This window comes from Chiloscyllium plagiosum, chromosome 4 (assembly GCF_004010195.1).
Source record: "Chiloscyllium plagiosum isolate BGI_BamShark_2017 chromosome 4, ASM401019v2, whole genome shotgun sequence".
NCBI classification, from domain to species: domain Eukaryota; kingdom Metazoa; phylum Chordata; class Chondrichthyes; order Orectolobiformes; family Hemiscylliidae; genus Chiloscyllium; species Chiloscyllium plagiosum.
This window is the reverse complement of record NC_057713.1, coordinates 5,281,712-5,299,992: the sequence shown is the minus strand read 5'-3', so window position 1 is coordinate 5,299,992 and position 18,281 is coordinate 5,281,712. Positions and strand designations below refer to the sequence as shown.

The 18,281-nt window shown below is 44.8% G+C and overlaps 1 protein-coding gene across 1 annotated transcript in view; it reads left to right on the top strand.

Annotated features, from left to right (window-relative positions):
* LOC122548761 (cadherin-2-like) overlaps positions 1-18,281 on the top strand; it is a 213,236-nt gene that overhangs the window by 1,085 nt on the left and 193,870 nt on the right. Inside the window, exon 2 of the mRNA XM_043687528.1 lies at positions 5,438-5,546. Within this exon, the coding sequence (XP_043543463.1) occupies positions 5,438-5,546 (109 nt within the window). The remainder of the gene's footprint in view (positions 1-5,437; positions 5,547-18,281) is intronic.

Genomic DNA, 18,281 nt, shown 5'->3' with positions numbered 1-18,281 from the left:
GAGAGACTGAGATAACACTCAAATGAGACCCAGGAAATCTTCTCCTGGAGGGTGGGGGCGGTAAGACTTAATAAAGGGGAGAGAAATTGGGGCATAGACCCCCCTCCCCCTCAAACAGTGAGAGAAGAATCAGTCCAGACACCACTATGAGGGGTACAGTTGAATAGAGGGAAGAGGAATTCTACACAGATCCTTACAGAGAAACTGAGACCAGGGCAGAACTTACACAAAGAGAGAGGGAGAGAGAGAGACGGAGTGGGGAGGTGCATTTTGTTAATATTCCTTCTGGAGAGATTAATTCTACAGTCCTTACACACACACACACACACACCGTGGCTACGTTGCAAACCATTGATTTAATTGCATTTTAGGAATAAACTTTATTTTTTAAAAAAATCCTGCGGTTCGGCAAGTTTGCATTGCAAAGGATCCCTGTAATTGGAAAGATTTTGCACGTTCGGGTGGATTAGCCATGGGGTTGTATTGTCTTTAACATGCGGCGTATTTTCGGCGTTGTGTAAGTGGAACAGCCGCCCAATGCAGAGCGCTTGGCGACTCCTGTCTGTACACCTTCCAGCTGACTGCTGTTAAACCTCGTTACTGTTAATCTGCTGCTCTGCAGTTTTAAAACTCAATTGCATTCCTGATTAATTCTCTAGCAGGTTGCATTGAGTGGTGGGGACTGGGGGTGGTGGAGCGAGACCTCCCAGCGACTTGGTGAGCCCCAGATATTTCCAAGAGAGAGGGGGAGAATGTTTGGCATTTAGAACACCAGCAATTTCCCCAATAACTGCCCATTCCTGTTGATTTAAATCACAATACAACCTCTTTATTGAGCCCTTTCATTCAGTTTTGAGCGGTATTTTCACAATGCCTCATTCACAATTGTTAAGTTGCACTCTAGATTCTTACTTTATAAATATGCAAGGGAGCTCAAGTTTTGAGACCTAAATTTAAATCCCAGAACAGCAGCTTCCTTTTTGCTTTGTAACCAAAAGTAATCTGTTTACCTCTGCATTTCCAAACTGATCAGAATTGTGAAACATTTTCATCATAAATTGACCCGTCCCCTTACCCCTCCCAATCTACATGTGAGCAAAGTGCTGATGGCTACAATTTGCACACTGAACTTGTGTAAATTAACTCTGGAGATCTGAGCAGTGTTTGGCTGGGGTTTATCACAATTAACCGAAACAAAGAAATCTCGACACTGGAGATCTGAAACACCAAAACAGAAATCGCAGGAGAAACTTAGCACGTCTGTAGCGAGAAAACAGAGTTAATGTTTTGAGACCTTTCTTGAGAAATTGTTTACCACAGTTAAAATGTGCTATATTTTTCACCCCGATCCATGCGATTTTTTTAAACTCCACACGCCTAATAATAGAATTGTTTGAAATACTGCATTGTAATCAAATTCCTTTAAGCATGAAATCATTTAACTGCTTTGTCCTATTCAAATGGAATGATCAGGGATGCATTACACTGCGAACTGAATTGTTCCCACAGTACAGCTCCAGTCTGACAAGTGATTTGCTTGACCCAGTTAAGATCATTGTCTGGTACCCAAACATTGGACACATTTGAAAATAGCCTACTTTCTCACTGAGTATGCCTCTTGAGAGTTTATTTGTTATGGCAGTGTTAGCCATGGTATAATCATATGTCTTTAATTAACACCGAGAAAGATTTGGAACCTCCTCTCCAAGAGAATTCTATTTCAATTGTACTCTGACAAAAAAATGTAACGTCCGTGCAGAGAGAGAGAGAGAAAGTTAACATTTTGAGTACGATCACCCATCTTCAGTTCTCAAAATGTTCACACTCTTCACAGGCGCTGCCAAACCTGCTAAGATTCTCCTGCAATTTCTGAGGACTTTTTTTAAAAAAAGTGCAGTCAGATGTTATAATCTGGGGGACACTGTCTGAAACTCTGGTATAACCATGAATAACTTTAAAAAAAAAACTTACTTGAAGAGGAAAACAAAATGTACAGCATTGGAGAAAGGGCGAGGAGAGTGGGGACTAATTGGATAGCTTTTTCAAAGTGTCAGCACAGACAGGATGACTGAATGGACTCCTAATTTCAGAATAAGGGGTTTCTATTTAAGGGGAATCTGGAATTGTTTAATGTACAGAGCTGTCGAGACTATAAAAGAGATCTAAGGGGCAACCTTTTGGGGCAGCACGGCGGCTCACAGCATCAGGCACCCAGGTTTATTCCAGCCTTGGGTGACTGTGTGGAGTTTGCACATTCTCCCCGTGTCTGCGTGGGTTTCCTCCGGATGCTTTGGTTTCCTCCCACATCCAAAGATAATAGACAATAGGTGCAGGAGTAGGCCATTCTGCCCTTCGAGTCTGCACCACCATTCAGTATGATCATGGCTGATCATCCTCAATCAGTATCCTGTTCCTGCCTTATCTCCATTACCCTTGACTCCACTATTTTTGAGAGCTCTATCCAACTCCTTCTTAAACGAATCCAGAGAGTGGGCCTCCACTGCCCTCTGGGGCAGAGCATTCCACACAGCCACCACTCTCTGGGTGAAGAAGTTTCTCCTCATCTCTGTCCTAAATGGCCTACTCCTTATTTTTAACTGTGTCCTTTGGTTCGGGACTCACCCATCAGTGAAAACCTGTTTCCTGCCTCCAGAGTGTCCAATCCTTTAATAATCTTATACATCTCAATCAGATCCCCTCTCAGTCTTCTAAACTCAAGGGTATACAAACCCAGTCGCTCCCATCTTTCAACATAAGATAGTCCTGCCATTCCTGTAATTGACCTCGTGAACCTACGCTGCACTCCCTCTATAGCCAGAATGTCTTCCTCAAATTTGGAGACCAGAACTGCACACAATATTCCAGAAAGTGGATAACCATACATTTATCCACATTAAACTGCATCTGCCATGCATCTGTCCACTCACCAAGCCTGTCCAGGTCACCCTGTAATCTCCTTACATCCTCCTCACATTTCACCCTCCCACCCAGCTTTGTATCATCAGCAAATTTACGAATGTTACTATTAATACCATCTTCTATATCATTAATATATATTGTAAAAAGCTGCGGTCCCAGCGGTGATCCCTCGGGTACCCCACTGCAGGGTCGGGTGGATTGGCCATGCTAAATTGCCAATTGTGTTAGATGCATTAGTCAGATGGAAATGGGTCTGGGTGGGTTACTCTTCAGAGGGTCAGTGTGGACTTGTTGGGCTGAAGGACCTGTTTCCACACAGTAAGGAATATAATCTAGTCTCATCTTTTCTCGCAGAGGGTGGTGTGTGTGTGTGTGTGTGTGTGTGTGTGTGGAAGGAATGAGCTGCCAGAGGAAGTGGTGGAGGCTGGTACAACTACAACATTTAAAAGGCATTTGGATGGGTATATGATTAGAAAGGGCTTAGAGGGATATGGTAAAAACAATGACTTCAGATGCTGAAAACCGATTCTGGATTAGTGGTGCTGGAAGAGCACAGCAGTTCAGGCAGCATCCAAGGAATAGGCCAGGTGCTGGCAAATGGGGCTAGATTAGGTTGGGATATCTGGTTGGCATGGACGAGTTGGACCGAAGGGTCTGTTTCTGTGCAGTAAATCTCTGTGACTGGGCTGTTAAGTTTACCCGAGGCTGAGACAGACAGATTTTTAATCTGTAAAGGGAATGGAGGGGAAGGGGGAAAAGGCAGGAGAGTGGAGTTGAGGATTATTAGGTCAACCATGATTGACATGGATCAGTTTCAGCCGAAGGGCCTGTTTCCGTGCTGTAAGACTCTACGACTGTCAATGACTGTATCTCATTGAATTGTGGAAAAGGTTTGATGGGCTGAATGACCTACTTCTGCTACTTCGTCTCACAGTTAGTATTGTATGTTTCTGCAGTTCTAGAATTGTTTGATATAAGCATATTTGGAGTACTGTGTATAATCCTGGTCACCCTGCTATAGGAAGGATGCTATTAAACTGTATAGGTTGCAAAACCAATTTACATGGATGGCCCCAAAACTGAAGGGTTTGATTTATAAGGGTGAAATTTGAAAGAGTTCAGAAACGATTTACAAGGGTATTGCCAGGATTGGAGGGTTTGAGCTATAGGGAGAGGTTGAATAGGCTGGACAAAGTTTAAAAATGACACAACACCAGGTTATAGTCAAACAGGTTTATTTGGAAGCATTAGCTTTTGGAGCACTGTTCCTTCATCAGGACGCTGTCACAACCACCTGATGAAGGAGTAGTGCTCAGAAAGCTAATGCTTCCAAAGACACCTGTGGGACTTGAACCTGTTGTTGTGTCATTTTTAACTGTGTACACCCCAGTCCAACACCGGCATCTCCAAATCACAAATAGGCTGGGGCTGTTTTCCCTGGAGGCTGAGGGGTGACCATGGAGGTTTATAAAATCATGAGGGGCACGGATAGGAGAAATAGACAAGGTCTTTTCTCTAGGGTGGGGGAGTCCAGAACTAGAGGGCATAGGTTTAAGGTGAAAGGGGAAAGATATAAAAGAGATCTAAGGGGCTACTTCATGCAGAGGGTGTGTGTGTATGGAATGAGCTGCCAGAGGATGTGGTGGAGGCTGGTACAATTACAGCATTTAAAAAGCATCAGGATGGGTATATGAATAGAAAGGGTTTGGAGGGATATGGGCCAAGTGCTGGCAAATGGGACTATAGTTATTTAGGATATCTGGTTGGCATGGACGAGTTGGACCGAAGGGTCTTTTTCCATGCTGAGAGGCTGGATAGGCTGGGATTTCTTTCCCTGGAGTGTAGGAGGCGAGGGGTGACCTTATAGAGGTTTATAAAACCACGAGGGGCCTGGGGTGAAAAGTCAAGGTCTTTTTTCCCCCAAGGGTGGGAGAATCCAAAATTAATGGGCATAGGTTTAAGGTGAGAGGGGGATGGTTCCAAAAGGGACCCGAGGTTGGAAATGTTTCATGTAAGCTGCCAGAAGTACATCTCTATGACTATGACTCTATAAATGGTAGATGCAGGTGCAATAAAAGACATTTGGACAGGTACATGGATTGGAGAGGTTTACGGGCCGAATGCAGGCAAATGGGGCTAGTTTAGTGTAGGAAACCTGGTTAGCATGGATGAAGGGTCTGTTTCCATGCTGTATGACTGACTGACTTTATTTACACCAGACGGGACTGCAACTAAGAAAGGCTTTGTTTGTAAATACAAATGAGAAATGCGGGGGGCCTGTTACATCTGGAGAGAGAGCAAGAAACAAGAGTTAACATTTTGAATCCTGGATGAGTTTCATAGTGAAGACACGTGTGGACTTAAAACTTCATAACTCTCGTTCTATTCCCAGGCACTGAGTTTCTCCAGCACACTCTCTGTAATTCAGATCTCCAGGATCTACAGTACTGTCTCTTTATTTAAAGGTTTGTTTGCATTTTAAATTATTTGTTTTATGTCTTGGGCTTTTCTGTTTTAGATACCAGTGGAAGCAAGTGAACTTGGGTCATGCACACCTGGATTTTCAGAAGATGTTTACAATGCAGACGTTTCAAGGACTATTCGTGAAGGGCAGCCTCTTTTGAGTGGTAAGTCACTACGACATTAACACACTTTTCTTGCAAAGTACAGTTGGATGTTGTCTGTGTTAAATTAAACTGCAAACCAGGCAAGATCTTCTAGCAATAAGTAACACCGTAGCTTTGAATGCACGTGAAAAACTGCAAATATTTCTCTCAAAGCTGTGAATTTTGTGCTGGATGCTGTTTCCTTTATGTTTACAATCAGGAATGCAGTGGTTGACATTATTTTCAGCAGCTAAGGCTCTTGATTTCTATTGTGAAGTTCCCAAGCTGGTCTCAGAGTTGAACTTTTGCCTTGCGTTTGACACTTACTTGGACTGGATGTTCTGCTGAAATGACTTTCAGAGTGAGCTGAGTTGGCCAGGGATATTTTGACCAGATTGTCGTCCTTCCCTGTCAAGCTGAACCTCTGCTGTGTGGAATGCTGTCAATCTGAAGGAGAATTACAGGATGCGGTCTTCTGTAATAGTAGACATCTTTCAAGTCTTCTAATTTTAATTGAATGTGCAATGTTTCCATGAGAGAACACGGCAGAAATGATTAACTAACTAGACTTGGGATGAGGGAAAAGAATATCTGGTGCTTCAGTTAGCTAAAGTTTGGAGACAATTGGGGATGTTATGATCAAGTCGAGGTCTTCACAATAGTGACTGGTTTTCGTTTTGATGAAGACACTGTTCTCACTGGTGTAGGATTGCCAGTAATCAGACACATGTTTTTTTTACACAGGGACTTGGTGAGACCACCCCAGAGTATTGTGTCCAGTTTTGGTCTCCTTATCTGAGGAAGGGTGTTCTGGCGATGGAGGGAGGGCAGTGAGGCTTTACCAGACTGATTCCTGGGTTGGCAGGACTTGACGTATGAAGACAGACTGAGACAGTTAGGATAGAATTTGCTGATGTTGAGAAGATTGAAGGGGGGATCTCATTGAATGGTTTAAAATTCTAACCAGACTAGACAGGGTAAACACAGGAAGGATGTTCCCAGTGACCGGTGAGCCCAGAACTAGGGGATCACAGTCTAAGGATACGGGGTGGGCCATTTCGGACTGAGATGAGGAGAAATGTCTTCACCCAGAGATTGGGGAGCCTGTGGGATTCTCTACCACAGGTAGTGGTTAAGGCCAAAACATTGAATGTTTCCAAGAAGGAGTTAGATACAGTTCTTAGGGCTAAAGGGATCGAAGGGAATGGGGAGAAAGTGGGAACAGGGGACTGAGTTGGATGATCAGTCATGATTATACTGAATGACGGAACATGCTCAATGGACTGAATGGCCTCCCTCTATTTTCTACATTTCTGAAATAAGTGGCAGAATAAAACAATGGGGTCGAGTTGTGATAATGAGCTGAGAATGGGGTTGAGGGGAATGTGGTGGAAACATGTTCAGTGGAAACTTTCAAAAGGAAATCTGAATTCAAACTGGAAAAGGCAAAAATAATTATGTGGTAAAAGAATCTTTAACAATGTACCTGGCTTAAGATGTACACGTGTCGTCTGCATTGTGCCTAATATGTGGTGATGTTTTTCCTCCCAGCTTGGCACAATAATTGAGATGATCGAACAAATCTAAAGGCTAGCTGCATAATACAATCTTTAATAAATCCAGCAGGGAGCACTTGTCCACCCATAGAGTGATGAGAATGTGGAATGTGAGCCCATAGGGAGTGCCAAAGCAAATGTGAAAAGCATTTAAGGGAGGCAAAGTCAGCATCTGAGGGGGAGAAAGGAATAAATATGGAAAGACAGGACGAGGTTCGAGTCTGCACCGAACAGCATGATTCGGTGTTGAATATTCTACATGCAAACAGTGAGATGCACCCGTTTATCAATCAGGTACAGTCTGTTCATTATTGAGTTACAAGGTCAAAAGGAAATTCTGAAACGAGTTTTAAATATTGACCTTGGAGGTGTGGCACACCACGCAATTGCAAAGTAGACTTCTACATAAAAGAATTAGTTTGCTCAAGAAATGTCAGCATGCAGCCTGATTGAGAAAATTATAAATATTGCAAAAGCATATCGAGCTGATAGGAATAGTCAGGCACTGATTCAGACTGGCCTTGGTGCTGACAATGGCTGTGACGTTTGCTGTTAGAGTATTGTGTTTGATGTGATACGCAGAAAAAAGGGAGCAATTTTGGAGAATTTTTATTCGAAATTGATTTGTCTTGCAATTTCTCTTATCATTTTTACGGTAGTTTAACATTACTCCTGCACAGCTAAAGTTTATTATAATCTGAGCTCTTGGTTCAGATGTTACTGTGGCGTGCTGTTAGGATTGGTACACTGTGTGAGTGAAAATTATGCTTTTCTTTTTCTAACGGCATTGCAAACTTCTGTAAAATTTGTTGTAGCGTACGATGAGGCCCTTCGGACTTGTTCTGGCACAGTGTTCCTCCTCGAACAAGTTTTAAAAAGTAGACTGTGATCCGCAAAGGCTGTTCTCTGTTTTCGATTCGAATAGACCTTTTTGGAAGTAGTTGGCTCGAATGTTTTATTGTGAACGTACCTTCAGCAGCCTGGGACCTGAGCTCTCTGATTCTCTCCTTAACTCTCTGGTTGTATTATCGTGTAGTCTCCACACCAGACACACCTTGGTTTCAAGACAGTTTCATGACATCGCCACATGTGACACTGTAATATAAAATTGCCTGCCCCACTTTAAGTCACTTTCTCTGTGTATTAGAGACAATTGTTTCTATGTAATGTACAGTAACATCAGACAGCACAAAAACTAGACTCTGTGATATCATTGTATTGTAGATGTACTTCAAGATATCTGACTCAACAGAACCTGACTTGCAGTGGTATTTGTTATGGAGTAAACCACAAATTACATCAATTTCTCTGTGTCTCACTCTCCTGTTTCAGGAGCGTCCAAATTAGGAGTAGGCCATTCAGCCCCTCGAATCTGCTCCACGATTCAATACAGTCGTGGCTGATATGATTGTACCTCAGAATTTAATTTCTCCTTACCCTCGATAACCAAGACTCAAGACCCTCAGAGTAAAATTTAAAATGGGCAACCCTTTGTCCTAAATTCTCTCATAAGAGGAAACATCCTCTCCGTATCTACCTTGACAAGACTCTTCAAGATCTTGTATGTTTCAGTCAGGTCGCCTCTTCCGTTCTAGCCGCTAGCGGATACAAGCTGAGACTGTTTAACGTTCCCTCATCACGGGAGTTCGTAGCCCAGTGGTGTCACCAGACCAGGAAGATAGAGTTCCAGATTAATGTTCTGGGGAACAGGAGTTTGAATCCCACTGTGGGCGATGGTTAAAATTGAAATTCAATGAAAATAAAATATGGAGTGGGATGCTGGTCTAATGCCAATCACTTTCAATTGTTGTAAAAACCCATCTGGTTCACTACTGTCCTTCAAGGAGGGAAATCTGCTGTCCTTACCTGGTCTGGTCTACATGTGACTCCAGACCCACAGCAATGCAGGTGCCTCCGAACTGCCTCCTGAACGGTCCAACAAGCCATTCAGCCCACGTCCAATCAGAGTCATAGAGATGTACAGCACGGAAACAAACCCTTCGGTCCAACCCGTCCATGCTGACCAGATATCCTAACCTAATCTAGTCCCATTTGCCAGCACTTGGCCCATATCCCTCTAAGCTCTTTCTATTTATTAGCCATCCAGATGCCTTTTAAATGTTGTCACTATGCCAGCCTCCACCATTTCCTCTGGCAACTCATTCCATACACTCACCATCCTCTACATTTAAAAAGTTGCCCCTTAGGTCCCTTTTTATATCTTTACCCTCTCACCCTAAGCCTATGCCCTCTAGTTCTGGACTCCCCCACCCCAGGGAAAAGACTTTGTCCATTTATCCTATCCTTGCCCCTCATAATTTTGTATACCTCTAGAAGGTCACCCCTCAGCTCCAGGGAAAAAAGCCTCAGCCTGTTCAGCCTCTCCCTGTAGCTCAAATCCTCCAACCCTGGCAACATCAGGGGGAACAAAAAGCATGCCAACCCTCGCTGAACTGCATTTACAAGCCTCCTGAATTAAGCTCATTAGTACCATGCCCACTTCAAAACAAAACTCTTCTCCTTTTTAAAATCTGACCCTCTGACCAAGGCCGTCTCCTTATTGTGGCGCTACGTCAGAATTTTGTTTGATAACTCTTCCATAAATGCATCTCGAGATTTTGTATCTGAAAGTACTATGCGAATATGGTGATTTTGTTAAGCAGGTCCAGTTTTGTTTGTTCCCAGATTGCGATATCTTAAACACAAAAACGCTCCGAGTCTGACCATCTTTGGGCGTTGGTTTTTAAAGCAAGCCTTTTGTTGTTGAAACTAGTTAACAGGATAGCCTTTCAGTTGATGCATGCATGCAAGTAATCTCTGACTTTTTAAGTTATATCAGCAGAACTGCATCATCACTATTTCAAAGCTTTCACATTAAGGCTTGGTCATTCATTAATTGGATCCAAAGGTTTAAGAATTGACCAGGGTAGATATAAATTGGTGAGAGATAAGGTTGCTTGAATGAGTCAGAGGAATTTAAATCCGACAATAAAACTATGTAATTTTTGCTTAATGGGGTCCCAGGGCCTCTGTTCTCCAAAAGACCAAGAAATTAATCCCAAGTACAGAGTTGGTATGGAAATATATTAAATTGTGGATAAATAGGTTTCAGAATACAAGAGTAAAAAGCTCAGGTTCAAGTCCTAGCTGCTCCAGTGAGTTAAATATTTCCTAATTGACCTGTTCAGGGATGTTTTTAGAAGGATGAGGGGGAATCTGATTGAAACTTGCAGAATCCTGAATGGCCTGGATAGCGTGGATGTTGGGAAGATGTTTCTATTGGTAGGAGAGACTAGAACCCGAGGGCACAGCCTTAGAATAAAGGGAAGACCTTTTAATCATTGAATCCCTTCAGTATGGAAACAGGCCGATTGGCCCAACAAGTCCACACCAACCCTCTGAAGAGTAACCCACCCAAACCCATTTCTCCTACCCTATTACTCTACATTTTCCCCTGACTAATACACCTAACCTACACAGCCCTGACACTCTGGGCAATTTCCCATGACCAGTTCACCCTAACCCGCACATCTTCGGACGTCTGGGAGGAAACCAGAGTACCGGAGGAAACCCACGCAGACACAAGGAGGACGTGACAACTCCACACCGACAGTCGGCCGAGGCTGGAATCGAACCTGGTGCTGTGAGGCGGCAGTGCTATCCACTGAGCTACCGGAGATAGGAAGAAACCTCTTTAGCCAGAGAGTGGTGAATCATTACTACAGAAGACTGTGGAGGCCAGGGCATTGGGTGTATTTAAGATGGAGATAGATAGGTTCTGGATATCAAGGGTTATAGGGCGAAAGTGGGAGAATGGGGTTGAAAAACATATCAGCCATGAATGAATAGCAGAGCAGACTCAATGAGCCGATTGGCCTAATTTCTGCTTCTATGTCTTATGGTTATGACATATGCCTGGAGTAGTTGGGACCTGAGCCCAGGCCTCCATGCTCAGAGGTTGGGACACTATCACTGCTCCTCAAGATCCCTTGCTTTACAGGTTTATTAGAATGTGTGTGAGCTGGTCAATTTTAATAAAAGGTTAGTGCTTAACTTAATTAATTGACGGTATGTGGGTGTTACTGTCTGGGCCAGCACTTATTGTCTATCCCAAATTACCGAGAAGGCGATTGAGCATTAAGCACTTTACTATGGGTCTGGAGTCTCATGTAGACCAGACCAGATAAGGATGACAATTTCCCTCCGTAAAGGACGTTAGTGAACCAGATGGGTTTTTTCCTGACCTGACCATGGATTCATGGTCGTCATTAGACTTGTTATTCCAGATTTTTTTTTAAATTCAGATTTCACCATCTGCCATGGTGGGATTTGAACCTGGGTGCCCAGAATTTATCCGGGTCTCTGGATTAACAGTGTAGGGATCGTACCATTGGGCCTTCACCTCCCCATGTTCTGATGTGTGATGGTGGTAGACTAGGTAAGTGGCGACTTCAAATTCTGAGACTCCCTCGGTACTGAAGAGTGTGCTGTGGGATAGGCATGGATGCCTGTGGAACTGTCAGCTTGTGTTGTCATTGAGTGATGGGCAGCTAGGGCAGGGTGTGTGTTAGTGCTTGTAACAGGGTCAGCCAGGGGGACCTCCAAGAATCTGAGTTCCCTGATTGGGGCTGTTAACCTGGTCCAATCAGGGACCCTGGCTGACAGGTAGAAACAGGAGTGTTCCGTCCTCAGCGCTGTCACCCCGGTCAGGTACTGGGCCGGGCTGTCCCAGAGTTGGTCGAAAGGTGCTGAGGGTGGTTAGTGAAGCCGGAAGGTGGGTAGGCCGTCCTGACCGCTGTCACCCCGTGCGGGTACCGGGGCGGGCTGTCCTAGAGGTGGTCGAAAGGTGTGTCAGGGCGGACCAAGAACTGGAAGGAGCATGGGGTGGACCGAGAGCCGGAAGGTACATAGGGGCGGGCTGCCTTAGCGTGGTCGGAAGGTGGGAGGGATGGGGGCTTGCTGGGTCTGTATTGTATGCACCGTTTCTGTAACTGGATTGGCTTTTTATGTACAAATGTCATTGTCACTGTCTTGTCAAATGTGAAACTGGGATTTGAGGTTTGTCCTCATCTCCCTGTAAACTGGTTGAACGGTAGGGTTTGGGGCCTGGCTTTGCTGCTCCTCTCCCTTGTAAAATTGCTGTTGTATACAGCTGTAAATGTTCACTGTTTTTTGTAAACTGTTTTGTAATTTGTTTAATAAAATTAAAAAAATTGTAAACAGGAAAAAAAAAGAAGCAGGACTGTGGGAGGTTCTGTTCACTCTGAGAGCTGGCTCTGAGGGAGCTGGGTCAGTGTCAAGGACTCTCCACGTGTAAATACAGAAGAACCTCGATTACCCAGCATTCGATTATCCAAACAAAATGCTCCCTACCCGTGTTGTTAAGATAATCTAGGTTCCTCTGTAAAGGCAGACTTGTTAGCAGGGTATTATTTCAGTGTGTGAGTGAGAATCTTTAGAGCCTGTGCCACCTCTGGACACTTTGGCTGTGGATCTGGCATAAAGTGCCCTCCTGCGTGCCACCCAGCCACAGTGATTTCCCAACAGCGTGTGCCCGCATTGCCAAGGTCTGTCAAGGTCTTTGTTTTTAGGGTAATGATGCATTCTTTGCACTGAGCACCTTGATATTACAGTCATAGCAACCCACAACAAGGCCCTTCAGCCCATTGAGTCTGTGCTGGTCAAAAACACCCGTCTGAGTATTCCAGAACCGTACACAATACTCCTGTGGCCAATCAATGTTTTATACTATTTCAGCATCACCTCCCTGCTCTTAAACTCTATTTCTCGACCAGTAAAGGCAAGTATGCCTTGTTAACCACTTTATCCATCTACCCCGATACCGGAATGATTCTGTCGATGTGAATAGAATGATCTTCAGAGCTTTCCAAGATCCTACAGTTCATTCTGTTATCGTACAGCAGACTGGTTTCCCCCTCCAACAGATTACCTATTTGGGCTTTCTGTAGCCCCTCCATCTAGAAGATTGGCATAGAGTCATAAAGATGTAAAGCTTGGAAACAGACCCTTCGATCCAACCCGTCCATGCCGACCAAATATCCTAATCTAATCTAGTCCCACCTGCCAGCACCTGGCCCGTATCCCCCTAAACCCTTCTTATTCATATACCCATCCAGATGCCTTTTAAATGTTGCAATTGTACCAGCCTCCATCACTTCCTCTGGCAGCTCATTCCAAATAAGTACCACCCTCTGTGTGAAAACGTTGCCCCTTCGGTCCCTTTTAAATCTTTCCCCTCTCACCCTAAACCTGTGCCCTCTAGTTCTGGACTCCCCCACCCCAGGGAAAAGACCATGTCTATTTAGCCAATCTAGTCACTCACCTTGAATTAAGAAATATTTCTATTTTGATGTTTAGAAGGCCAGTAGCAGTTTTTATTTTGCTGAAAGTGAGCACTGTACATGCTGGAATTAGAGTCAAGAGTATGGCACTGGAAAAGCACAGCAGGTCAGGCAGTGTCCAAGGAGCAGGAAAATCGACATTTCGGGCAAAAGCCCTTCATCAGGTCTTTATTTGTACAGTTCCCTTTAACGCAGTGAAATGGCACAAGGGGCCCAACCAGACTATTTAAAATACAGAAGGAGAAGATGACTAGAAGCTTACTCAAATGTAAGAATGAAACTGAAAACTCTTTCATGCTGCAAATCTGAAAGATAAGTAAGAAGTGTTGGAGAAACTCCGCACATCTGATAGCATCTGTTGAGAGAGAAACCGTTAATGGGTTGGGTCTAGTCACTTCTGACAAAGGGTCACTACTAGACTTGAAATGTTAACTGTCTCTGTCTCCCTCTCTGTCTCCCTCTCTGTCTCCCTCTCTGTCTCCCTCTCTGTCTCCCTCTCTGTCTCCCTCTCTGTCTCCCTCTTCCCCCCCCCCCCCCCCCACCATAGATGCTGCTAGACCTGCTGAGTTTCTTCAGCATTTGTATGTTTATTTGGGATTTTTCAAACGGTTAAACTTTGAAGGACTGTCTGAATGGAAGGAAATGAAGGAACATCAGAAAGGATGACACTGGAAGGGATTCTTAAATTTGTTCACAGGATATAGACCTTGCCATAAAAGACCAGCATTTATTACCCAGAGGGCGGTTAAGCATTAGTCATGTAGCTGTGGGTATGGAGTCACATGTAGGTCTGACCAGGTAAGAATGACAGATTTCCCCTGCGAAAGAACATTAGTGAACCACATGGGTTTTGTAAAACGGTTGACAGTAGTTAAATGGTCACCATAAGGTGTGCTTTTTTAAAACCACGGGAGGATTTGAACCTGGTATTGCTGATTTACTAGTCCAGTGATATTACCATGAGACCACCACCTCCCTAGAATGTGGACCCCATCCACCTAGTGGGATATGATTTTAATTGCGGATGTGTGAGGTGGAGGGGGAGGGGGAGGGGGAGGGGGAGGGTGGGGTGTCAGAATGTGGACCCTCGGCAACGAGTGATGGAGTGGATTTAACTTGCAGATGTGTGAGGGGGGGTGTCAGTATCTGGGGAAGAACAGCAGCAGTGCTTGGAGAGAGGTGAGGCTGGAAGAGGTTATGGGGTGAACTGGGTGAGGGCCAGGAGGGATTTGAAAACCAAGGTGAGAATTTTCAAAATGGAAGTGTTGCTTGACCCATGTGACGCAGTGAGGTGGTGAGGGAACGTGAGTTGGAGAAATGGAAGTGATGGGTGGTAGCGTTTTGGACGACCTCAAGTTTAGGGACGGTAGGGTGTGGGAGTCCAGCCAGGAAGGGGTGAGTTCAGAGGAAAGTGAAGGCTTCTGTGGTGGAACAGCTGAGACAGGCTGAAGCCAGATGTTGTGGAGATGCAGGTGGTTAGTCTTGGTGAATATGAATGTGAATTGAAGTAATCCATGCCCCGTGTTGGCAAACACCTTCTCTAAGCTTACAATGGATCTCCAGAAAAGATATTTTTGTTCCAGGTACTGTCAGGGTTTAAAGTTCAAAGGGTCAAAACAACGTGATGATGCTTCTTCAAGTTAAACCTTCTTTCCAAGGCCTCATCCCTGATGGCTCATTGTGCGGCTGAAAATAAGTCCAGGAATTTGCCTCAGTGTAGGTACAAACGTGCATCTTCACGTAACTTAGTCACACTCGCCTCTCAAGTTTCATGTTCACGGCCCACTTTGGAGTCTAGACATTGGTACCCGAAGCCAGGATTTATTGCCCCTACTGGAATTGGGACAGGCATGGTAGGCTGAACAGCTGCCTTCTGGGGCATAGCAATTCTGTGACACTGTAAATCCCCTTTGATTGGAGTTTCCCACCTAGGTATTTCAGACTTGACTCAATAGCTGGCTCTGGAGTCACATGTAGGCCAGACCAGGTGAAGATGGCAGACTCTCTTCCCTAAAGGTCACAAAGGGGTTCTGATGGGCTGCTGTAACTCTAAGAGCTGATTAGTAAGTGTTTAAATTGAATGCCCTTACCCTGCAAATTTGGGGCAGCACGGTGGCTCAGTGGTTAGCACTGCTGCCTCCCAGCGCCAGGGACCTGGGTTTGATTCCAGCCTCGGGGCATCTGTCTGTGTGGAGTTTGCACATTCTCCCCGTGTCTGTGCGGGTTTCCTCCGGGTGCTCCGGTTTCCTCCCACAATCCAAAGATGTGCATGTTAGGTGAATTGGCCACGCTAAATTGCCCATGGCGTCCAGGGATGTGCAGGCTAGGTGGGTTAACCATGGGAAATGCAGGGTTACAGGGATGGGGTGGATCTGGGTTGGATGCCCTTACAAGGGTCAGTTTGGACTCGATGGTCCAAATGGCCAGCTTCCACCCCGTTGGGGTTCTATGATACTAAATGTGCTGATCTTTTTCATATGAACAATTCTGGATGTGTTTTTCTCGACCAATAGCGATTGAAACGTGGCTGATTCAGCTTGGAATCTTCGAAGTTTAGAAGCTCCTATTGTTCTGTCACCGATCCAAGATTTAATAATGCAATTTCTTGTTTTGCTTTTAAAATAAAGCGTGCACTTTCCAATTGGGCTGTATCGTTTGTTGGAAGCGTTTTGTGTTAAAATTGAAGCACTCATTAAAAATAGATTTCCGTTTTAACTCGGTGTTAAATGTTGTAGCTTCTCTAAACAAAAAGCATCCCGGGAGGCAATATGTTTACTGGATTCAAACTTAACAAAGGTGCAAAGAATGCTACGGGAAGGAAGATGAGAATTTAATTGATTTTGACCACAACTCGATGCTTACAATGAGCAGAATGGCTTAAAATAACTTCCTGACTTTATAAATTCCTGTGTAGTCTTTGCACTTGGGGATTAATGACAAGACTGGGCAATGATTAATAAACATATGCTGTCCGAGACCCTTTAGCTCCTTACATTTGGTGTGAGTGTGTGTTTGTGTGTGTGTGTGTGTGTAGGAAGTGGTATTGACTCCCAATATGGTGATGCAGTCTGTTGGATTGAAACCCTAATGTAATTCTGTGGTTCAGATCAGGCTAAAATCTGTTTTGTGAAGGAAAGGTGCAATATTTGAACAGCACTGTGTATTGACTGAGAGAGTTATGGTTCATAGATTGGCAAATAACCTGGGTGTGTGTTGTTTTTCCCCTGTGTGCATGTGTCTGGTCAATTGATTTCTGCAGGGGTGTTTGTGTGGGGAGCAGGGTGGGGGTTGAAATGCAATGTAACAAAGTCTCCCCTCCAATTAAGATCAGAACGGTGCTACAGGGTGGCGCTTGAAATGTGATAAATTTGCTTGAAGCTCGTTCACTTGAGGTTTTATTCCCTGCACCCCCCCCCACAAGTGATCATTCATTCAGAATTAAACATTGGTAATGCAGTGAGCTGTTGCTGTTTCCCTGCACGTCACCTGTTTTGGAGATTTGCCCTTGTCGAGCAAAGGGAATAGCAGAGGGAGAGGGGGGAAGAGATGTCCTCTGCAGGTTCTGATGTTGCTGGGCAGAATGGGAAGCTTTAGACTTTATGGGAGTGTGGTTTTTCTTTCTTCTCCTGAGCACCCAGCTCCCCACCTGAAACCTCTGGGCTGACCGGCCTGGAATGCAGTGCTGATAAGTGGGGTCCCCATTCTGAAAGGCTTGTTTGTTTGTCTGCAGCTGTTTTACCTCCGCGTTGGAGAGGGGTGGCTAAGTTCACTCTGAGTGGCTTGTGCTGCAGCAAGTATGCCAGAATGGCACACAGGAAAGAGGCCATTTGGCCCATTGTGCTTGTGCCGGCCCTTTTGAGACAGCTCTCCAGTAAATCGCATTCATGCCCTCTCTTTCGATCAATCACTGCTATAGCAGCTTACTCTCTTGCACTTGCTCACTATCACGCGCACATAGGGAGTGGCACAGTGGCTCAGTAGTTAGCACTGCTGCCTCACAGCGCCAGGGATCCGGTTTCAATTCTACCCTCAGGTGACTGTCTGTGTGGAGTTTGCACATTCTCCCCGTGTCGGCGTGGGTTTCCTTTGGGTGCTCCGGTTTCCTCCCACAGTCCAAAGGCATACAGGTTAGGATGGATTGACCATGCTAAATTGCCCCATAGTGTCCAGGGATGTGCAGGCTAGGTGGGTTAGCCATGGGAAATGCAGGGATACAGGGATAGGATTGGGGAGGATGCATGTCTGGGTAGGATGCTCTTCGGAGGGTCAGTGTGAATTTGATGGGCCGAGTGGTCTCCTCTCACTGTCTCTGTTTATCCATGGTGGTTTTGGAGATTGTTCTCGAATCTGCACACATTGTCCTTTCAGGCAGTGCCTCCCCCCCAGAGCATGTCCTTCTATATTTGGTCAATATTTAACACCTTCCCTCATGGTTCTTGTAATAATTTACCTTCACCCTCTCTCCCTCTGGTTACACGGACAGTCCTGACATTTGAAACCGGATTCTAGTAACACAATCAACCACGTGTGAATATTATGGTATTGAAGAATCTGACAGATTCTATTCCAACTAACAACTATATACAAACAAACAAACCGAGAAAAGATGGGGAAGTTGTTTAGAAACATTATGTTCCTCAGGCAGAGAGTCTGGGTTACTGGGTTGCAACAGAGAAGAATGCTTCCAATAGAGTGTCATGCTCCAAGTGATTGTGGGATAAGATGGAGTAGGAGAGTATTGTACCCTTAGATCACATGGTGGTGGGGAAAGTGAGGTCTGCAGATGCTGGAGATCAGAGCTGAAAATGTGTTGCTGGAAAAGCGCAGCAGGTCAGGCA